The 9,482-nt window shown below is 35.4% G+C and overlaps 2 protein-coding genes across 2 annotated transcripts in view; both read left to right on the top strand.

Annotated features, from left to right (window-relative positions):
- Window positions 1–948, top strand: LOC144236069 (olfactory receptor 8J2). Its single transcript, XM_077769674.1, has one exon. It carries the CDS (start codon window positions 1–3, stop codon window positions 946–948), a length of 948 nt encoding a protein of 315 aa, XP_077625800.1.
- A 5,354-nt stretch (window positions 949–6,302) lies between these two features.
- LOC144236068 (olfactory receptor 8K3-like) overlaps window positions 6,303–9,482 on the top strand; it is a 4,935-nt gene continuing 1,755 nt past the window's right edge. The window contains exon 1 of the mRNA XM_077769673.1: window positions 6,303–6,324. Coding sequence (XP_077625799.1) covers window positions 6,303–6,324 — 22 coding nt within the window. The remainder of the gene's footprint in view (window positions 6,325–9,482) is intronic.

Here is a 9,482-nt window from a genome sequence, read left to right as displayed (position 1 = left end):
ATGGCTCCAGGGAATCTCACCCAGGTGACTGAGTTCATTCTCACGGGAGTCTCAGACCGCCCAGAGCTCCAGATTCCACTCTTCTTTGTTTTCCTGCTGATCTACGGGCTGACCGTGGCCGGGAACTTGGGCATCATCACCCTCACCAGTGTTGACGCTCAGCTTCACACCCCCATGTACTTCCTCCTCAGGCACTTGGCTGTCATCAATCTTGGCGATTCTACTGTCATTGCCCCTGAAATGCTGGTGAACTTCTTGGTTTCAAAGAAGACCATATCCTACTATGGATGTGCAGCCCAACTGGGTGGATTCTTAGTCTTCATTGTGGCTGAGATTTTCATGCTGGCTGCAATGGCCTACGACCGTTATGTGGCTATTTGCAACCCCCTGCTCTACATGGTGGTGGTGTCTCCACAGATCTGCCTTCTGCTGGTATCCCTCACATACCTCTACAGTCTGACCACAGCACTGACTGTCACCTCCTGTGTGTTCTCTGTGTCATACTGCTCTTCCAATGTAATCAACCACTTTTACTGTGATAATGTCCCCTTGCTGGCATTGTCCTGTTCCAATACGTATATTCCAGAAACAGCAGTGTTTACATTTTCAGGGATCAATTTGCTTTTCTCTATGGTTATTGTTCTAATATCCTATTTTAACATTGTCCTTGCCATTTTGAGGATACGTTCCTCAGAGGGCCGACGAAAAGCCTTTTCCACCTGTGCCTCTCACATGCTGGCTGTCACTGTGTTCTACGGGACCCTTCTCTTCATGTATTTGCAACCAAGGACCAACCACTCATTGGATACTGATAAAATGGCCTCTGTCTTCTACACCCTGGTGATACCAATGCTGAATCCCCTCATTTACAGCCTAAGGAACAAGGATGTGAAGGATGCATTGAAGAGATTCCTAAATAAACCATGTCAGTCTTTCAAATTCATGTAAATTTAAAACCCCATTTAAGGATTTCTCTTTGTTTCTGAAAAGCTAATCTCTGCCAATTGCAGAGGCAACAGATAGTTAAAAATTCTATCAATTTCAATGGTAAAGTCCTAACCCTTTCTCTTCTAACCTCAAATGCACAACTTTCTCTAATACAAAATGTATTAGTTGACCCAAGAAAGTAAACTTATTTAAGTAGTAAACAATAATTTCAAAATAAACCTATTTTAAAGCACAATATAACCCGTTACTGGGTTTTTATAATTTCTAATCAAGGAAGAGAAAGTCTGAAAATTTGGAAGTTGGTTAAGAGTCAGGTCATGTTCCTCACCATACATATGTTTTGGTCAACTGTAAAAAGTTTTATTTTTAATTGTGGCAGTATTTTATCATTCAATTTCTTAACCTTTTAAAATCCATATTTATCTTGCACTTAACATAAATTTAAATCACAGAAAAAGAAACCTGTCAGAGAAAACAGAAACTAAACAAAAAATGCTTAGATATACATGGACATAAGACACATGGGAAAATAGAAAAAGAAACCTACAAAGGGGGATTCCACTTTTCCATTCTTCTCCTGTGGTATATGTACACAAGCAAAATGTTGATATTCATGACAATGTGACAAAATTAATATTCTCCATGTCATAATCTCATAACAAACACTGGTGTAGAGTTCATTGTGTGTGTTATTGAATCATAACAGCTAGCGCCACATCTTTTAAAACATGTATTTTTAGTGTTTTGAAATAAAGTGTTATTAGAATAAAAATAAAGCCAGTGTTCTCAAAGTGACACCAATTTTCAAGAGCACCATGGCCATACATGCTCCCAGACACACACACACACACACACACACACATAGAGTTTATAGTCATTATGTGTCATATCCCTGTCTGTACATGTAAAATGCTGCTAACTTACAATAGAGCAAGGAAGACTAGTTAGAGCATGCAGGATCAGAAGATGTCTGTAAATAAACTAGATTTAGGAATTATTGAGGGAAGTCAGAAACAAGCCAAATATAGGAGCCATGACACTCAGGTCTATGAGCTAATTTCTAACTTTAGTCATGAATAAAGAGCAAAGCTGTAAACAGAAAGTCACACTACATGATGGCTACTTCTTTTTTTTAAAATTTTTAAAATTTATTTACTTTTGAGAGACAGAGAAAAACAGATCATGAGCAGGAGAGGGGCAGAGAGAGAGAGAAAGACACAGAATCTGAAGCAAGCTCCAGGCTCTGAGCTGTCAGCACAGAGCCTGATGCGGGGCTTGAATTCATGGACCACAAGATTGTGACCTGAGCCAAAATCAGACATGTAACTGACTGAGCCACCCAGGTGCCCCTATGATGGATATTTCTGGTCTCCTTTTCCATAGAAAGGAACAAGTTCACACTTCCGGGGTTTGCATATGGGCATCTTTGGTGGGTAGGTTGGGGCATATGATTCTTCCTAAAACATCTATATCCATATTGGCATATTTTGAGAAGCTGGGCAATCTAAAATATTATGTCTGTCTCATTCACTATTATTCAATGAGATAGTGTCCAGAGGCAATTAAATCCCCTAAGTGGTGACAGGAGAGAGAAGATGCAAGACAGTCATAAGACAAGATCTGACAACTTCTATAAAGTTAGGACAGACTTCAAAAGACACCACAGGGCCCCTCATTCTGCAGCTGCCACAGAGGCAGTAGATTGACCTGACTCCATAGATAGGGATGTTCTAAGCAGAGAGCAGGTGGCACATTCTGAATCCTCTCAAGACCACGAAAATAAGAAAAACCATCAAACTTTCCCCAATTCAGCATAGCAAATGCAATTTCATAAATTCAAACCCAAAACTTACTGAAGGACTATTTTCACAGCAGCTGATTTTGTTTTGAATCATCATGATCATAAACCTTAATATTTTAAGCATATCCCAAGACATATGCCTAGTATTAAATATTACCTACTATATCAATAATATGATAGATAATAGAGATTGGCATGATTCTGAATTTTTTTTTCGTTTCAAAGCTTAAATTGAGGAAATGTAAGTCTTCTGATGGAGATTTTCTTGTCCTTTAAGGTTTATATAAGTTTGGTTTGAACTGCTAATACCATCTTGGTGGAAGTCCAGAAGAATTCACCAGATGTCTACATGTCATAGGTCACATCTATCATCTCTGCTTTCCAAATGGCTATTTCCACAAGCCACCTTAATGGCAAAGAAAAAAGTCCTTTCAAGGAGATTATCCATAAAAAAAATGACATCACCTCACTTATGGGTGGAAGGAAACAAAATAGAGATTTATATGATAACACCAGGTTTCTTTTTGCTTAGAGGAACTTAACTAAAGCCCAACAAAGTAATTCCCCACTGCTCTTCTTATATCCCTAGACTTAAACCTTATACTGGCTCTTTGTCTTACTCCCTGTCTTTACCCCAACTTTCTTTTCTCTTTGTGTCTCAATAAAACCTACAGAATTTTTTTCCTTCCTTCCTTACATTCATCAGAAGTACTACTTATGAAGCTTGAGATCCTTCCACAAATTCTTCTCTGTGTCACTGTTACAAGCTTCTGTCCAGGATTGGTTTTGGCTCTTTCAATATTTAAAAAGCCATTTTTATGGACAATTATTATTTGGGTTGGAGAAATTTTATTGACAAAACGGCTTTGATAAACTCTTACCTCAGTTTACAATATACAAGTCTTTGAGTTAATTAAAATATAAATATGAATATATCTACTTCTTAAAAAGCCTATATAATGGAATGTTAGTCAGCCATAAAAAATAATGAGATCATTCAATTTGTGACAACATAGTGATACCTATGGGTTATGTTAGTGTTAATAAGTTTGACTGAGAAAGGCAAATACTATATGATTTCACTTACTTGTGGAGTATACAAAAAATAAATAAATAAATAAATAAAACAACGAACAAACAAACAGTTGCTTAAATGCAGAGAGCAAACTGGTGGTTTCTAGAGAGAAGATGTGTGAGGACATGAACAAAATATATAAAAGGTATTAAAGAGACACACTTCCAGTTATAAAATAAATAAGTCACAGATATGGAAGGTACTATATAGAGAATATATTCCTTGATATTGTAAAGTAATCAATGGTGACAGTGGTACTATACTTATTATGATGAGCACTGTGTAATGTATAGAATTATAGAATCCATATGTTATACACTGAAACTAATATAAAATTGTATGCTAATTATATTTCAGTTTAGAAAGCAGCTGACCACAAAAGCAATTTGAGCTATAATTGTCAGATGAGGTTACTAATGATTTTTTAAAAATATTTTTATTTATTTCTAGGAGAGAGAGAGAGACAGTGTGAGCAGGGGAGGGTCAGAGAGAGAGGGAGACACAGACTCTGAAACAGGTTCCAGGCTCTGAGCTAGCTGTCAGCACAGAGCCCGACGCGGGGCTCGAACCCTCGAACCGCGAGATCATGACCTAAGCGAAAGTCGGACGCTTAACCGACTAAGCCACCCAGGCGCCCCATACTAATGATTTTTAAATACACTTTAAAGCGCAAATAAAAACCTTAAAATGTCTATTTCAAAGACTTAGTAGCTTTCTTGAATGATAAAGGTTATGAATGTTTGCACAATCATAAAAATATGATTAAGACATGAGCCCATGAGATTATATTATATTAATTTAAAACCTTTATGAAATATGTAGGTAAGATATTTTCATGTTAAGATATGGATGCCTAAAACACTGCATATTGATCAGAGAATAAATGAGATGGAGCAAACTAATCATTTCTTGATCTCTGTTGTAATCACTTTTCTCTTCGTTGGCTTCCTCTCTCATAATTCTTCAGTATTCTATTTTCATTTCATGGTCCACCAGAGGGAACTAGAATCTCTGAAACAGAAAGGTGCTCTGGGAAACATTCAGGACAAGCTCACAGTGGTGGAGAGATTGGCAGCAGATGGGGAGAGGCTTCGTTACCACAAGTGAGTCAGGCTACAGCTTGGCCACTTCTCCACACCTATCTGCCAGGAGGCTGAGATGCCCACTAGCCAGGTGCCCCGGAGGGAAAGCAAGATTTGGAGGCCCCCCCCAACCTCCACCTCAAGATGTGTGTCAGAGTTCTGTCACCTAAACAACTACTTTAATATCACTTTATAGACATCCAAATAATAAGATTATATTAAAATTAATGTGTATCTGTCTTAGTTATAGTTTCTGAACTTCTTTGTTGGCATGGATTATACTTAGTGCATTTTTCTATTTCAAATCGAGACTGATATTTGGATTCCTTAAAAAAAGAATGTATCACATCAAGTAAAACAATTTTAGCTCTCAAAAGGTACATCTGATTTAATTATTTGTTGCAACTTTTATCATTTGTATAAGTAATACATATTTATAAGTTAGATGTCAAGACTATGATGTGCTTGGATGCTGATGGTGGAATATATATTAATGAAAGAAATCTTTAAGTAGAACCATCTTTATTTAAATAAAATAAATGTGTCTGTTTTTCCCAAGTCAGAGACACAGAAGATATATCACAGATATGTCCATTCACGGGTCAATAGGGACCACAATACAAAGTTGTTAATTGTGGGGAGACATGTAAAAGTCAGAAGTTGGTAACTAACTACATGACTGTTACTATGTGACCAAACCTATTGTAAATGAGGACAGGGTGACGTAATAGCAACTTTATTTCAATAGAAATTAGCAAAATGTAGGAATGTATATAACTAAATGAATATAATTCAAAAACATATAATTGAGAACCTTTAGATATCAAAATGAGCTATGTAATATATTATGCAACTTAAAGCATAGGTCATAACTTTTATAAAACTATATTCCATTTTAAGGACATATATCAACTTTTGTGAAGGAGGTACCTATGTGGAGAGGGGAAATACTAGTGGGGAGGGAAAAGTAGTACTGAAGATGTACATGGGATGTGGAATTAGGCTGTCATTAACTCAATTTATTCCCTGAGGTTAGAAAAAGAAATAAAGATAGGAGTTATGGGGTGCCTAGGTGGCCCAGTTGGTTAAGCGTCTAACTTCAACTCAGGTCATCATCTCACACTCTGAGTTTGAGCCCCTCATCAGGCTCATGGCTGAGAACTCAGAGCCTGGAGCCTGTTTCAGATTCTGTGGCTCCCTCTCTCTGCTCCTTCGCTGCTCGCTCTCTCTCTCTCTCTCTCAAAAAAAAAAAAAAAGAAGAAGAAGAAGAAGATAGGAGTTACACACATATTTATAACTTTTATTTCTTCTGAATCTTTTAAAACCCTATTGGTCATATTTAAATAATTTTGTCTTTATCTTTGGATATAAAACATGGAAGAGGTATCTACAGAAAATGCTGAAAGTTTATATAATTTGTAGATGATTAAGACATCTAAGAAATAATCTATTAAATCCAGACACCTGAGTAAATTCAATAAAAATAACAACTAATGAAAGCAGGTGGATTGTATATGTAAAAAAATTTTTTTTCCTCAATAGAGAAATCAAAGTTACTCTGGATAATTAGAAAACACTAGTGGCATCATTTCCTGTTCTCAGAGGTTTTGGGAATAACCAAGAATTGCATTCAAGCTCCCATGGGAAAGTTGTAAAGGGAGAGGACACTCATAAATTCTTCTGACAGCAGTCATGCTGATAATCACATGGGGGAACAAGAAGCCAGTCCTTGCTTAGGTAAGTAGATGCCACTGATTATACTAATTGCTAGATTAGCAATGATGGTTTTTAGCACTGATGATTTTTGATGGCTGTCTCCAATTTAAATTATAGATATAAATATAGTCACCAATTCTAGACTCAGTAGGTTATATCATGTATATTGATAGAGTCTTTTCATAAGTAGTTTTTTTTTTGAGTAATGGTATATGTTTACCACTATTATTATATTCATTGAAGGTGGTGAGAAACGCCATTTCTATTCATCTTTAGTCCTACATTAATGTTGAGATTCTAGACAATAAACATCCTGAAGGAAGAGTCAGCATTTTTGAAGTTCAACTTAAAATACACCCCCTCCTTCCCCTCCCTCTCTTTCCCTCCCTCCTTCGAATGGGAGAGCAACATTCTCAGTTTAGCAAACTTATTTATTTATTTCAATTGAGGCTATTGGCAAATGTTATAGAATATTGAGGTGAGATTGGATGACTACATTCACATAAGAGGGCATCCTGGAGCTTCATGTCCATCCCCCTGGTCCTGATCCTGCTCTGGAGTTTCTGCTTTCATCTGATAAGAGTCAGGTGTGATGTTCAATTTCCTTGTTTCTTTCTAGGCAGTGGGTCCAGCTGGTGTGAGGAGGGCCACTTAAATATATACTCCACTGAATTTCAGAACTCCAGGAATTGTAAAATCATAATAAAATGGATGTTGGGATGAAGAGGTTTGCCAAACTGTACAAACTACTGTGGAATAGTCCTTTCTTTGGGTATCTATATATATATTTTTTTAGCTTAAGGCACTAGACTTTGTCATCTGTTTGGTTGTTGCTAATGAATGTTTGTTATTGCTTTGCTGTAAATAATTTGAACAGATTTTCAGATAGAGCAAACTTTGTGAAGTAGTTTTATCACCCAAATTAAACTTGAATTTCTTTTTATTTAAGGACGACCAGAGATTCTAGTTTTTAAGGTTATAAAAGTTTAAATTTTTCTTATGACGTTATGTCCTTGGCCAGTTTATGGTTGATTTTTATAAGGATGAGCTAAATATCCAATTTCATCATCCTGTGTAGGGATAAACATTTTCCCTAGCTCCATTGAATACTGTCTTTGCATGCTTGACCTAACATGCTACTTCAGTCATGAACTATAGTTCTATATACTCAAGGATCTTTTTCTGATGTCCTTATTCTGTTCCACTGAGGTATGCCGTATTGTCTCAATAACTCCAGCTTATAAATTTTATCATTTGGTAGCATAGGTCTTTTAAAAAATGTCTTGGTTATTCTGTATAATTTGCATTTTCTAAATTCCTTTGAAATCATTGTCAAATTCTATAAATGTCTGTAGGTTTTGATTGGAAGGGCATTGAGCAAATAGACTAATTTCAGCAGAATTAACATTTTGTCACACTGAGTTATGTAATCCAGGAACATAGTATTTGTACTAATTTACTTAGGGCTTCTATGTTTCCAAAAAAAGTTTTAGTTTTTCTCCTTTTAAGGGTAGGTTCAGCCTTGTTTTTATAAGACATCTTATCACTATGGAATTTTCCTTTTATTCTTAAATTTTATAGCTTTCATCTATCCTAAATGGTATTAATTTTTCATCTACACAAATGGTCCTTTTTTTTCTAATTCATTCTGATAATGTGGTGAATTCTAATTACAGATTTTCCAAAATTAAACCTTCCAGCCAAACATGGGATCAACACAGCTTGAACAAATGTTTTATAGTTCTTATACATTTTGAAAAGTGATACCATTGATATATAAATATTGTTTAGGGTTTTATATCTATGTAATTGAAATTATAGGCCTGAATATATTGTGGTTTTTTAATTATATTTTTATTTTCTAAATCAGGATTTGGGGACTCCTCGAATGAGTCATGGTATATTCCTCATTTCTTACATATTGAAGAGTTGGTAATAAAATTAGATTATGTTCCCCCATAAAACTTTGGAAGCACTTACCTTTAAAAACAATCTGAAGGAGAAAGGAGTTGGAAAAGTAGAGGCAGATAAAGTGCAATCCTTAAATGCAATGTGTTAAAACAAACCATTTTATGTATTTTTGATAGAAGATAAAATAAAGGGCTAAGAATTGTATTCAAATTAAACTATAGTGAATATATTCCATTTCTATCCATGCCAGATCCTGTTGGCTTTATCTGGATCAAATAACCATTTGTCCTGGTCCATGTACATTTAAACAGGTAAAATTTATGTACATGAAATAATCCATGCCACATCTCATTCTCCTTGTTCCCCATCATCTTTGTCTTTCATTCATGTACTTCATGCAATATTATCTGCCAGTCTCTAGGGTATTTGAGATAGCTCTTCCTACTTTGGAATGACATTAATCTTTGTTGAATAAGTATTTTGTAACAACTTACTGGGTGATTTTAGGATGTACACTAACAAATACATTTTAATAATTTTTATTTGCTTTAATATGTGCTAGAAAGCTATAACTATGACATTAAGCCCACATTAGATATATTATTTCTTAGCTCAAAGCACATGTGAGAATAACACCTAATTTTTCCTCATATTAAATAACTTCTAGATACAGGTCTCACTTGGTATGCAACATGGTTAAAATAATAAACTGANTGGGGACTTCTGCAAAATACTATATTGTCTATAATAAAAAAATATTTAAAACTCATAAAAGCATAGTAGAATGAGACTATGGTTTCAAAAATGAAATGAATGGTGGAATGGGAATGCCATTAGTATGCAGAGTTATAATAAGAAAAGTAAATCACAGTCTATTCATTTTGTTAAACATGGTTTTCCTTGGAGTTTGAGACTAAGGTTGCAAGGTCAAGAAGCAGAGGATACTCCA

Source organism: Crocuta crocuta, unplaced genomic scaffold (assembly GCF_008692635.1).
Source record: "Crocuta crocuta isolate KB4526 unplaced genomic scaffold, BGI_CrCroc_1.0 scaffold1652, whole genome shotgun sequence".
NCBI lineage: Eukaryota > Metazoa > Chordata > Mammalia > Carnivora > Hyaenidae > Crocuta > Crocuta crocuta.
This window is presented reverse-complemented; position numbering and strand designations above follow the sequence as displayed.

Coding starts and splice junctions, on each gene's coding strand:
- LOC144236069 (XM_077769674.1), top strand. CDS start 1: ATGGCTCCAGGGAATCTCACCCAGGTGACTGAGTTCATTCTCACGGGA.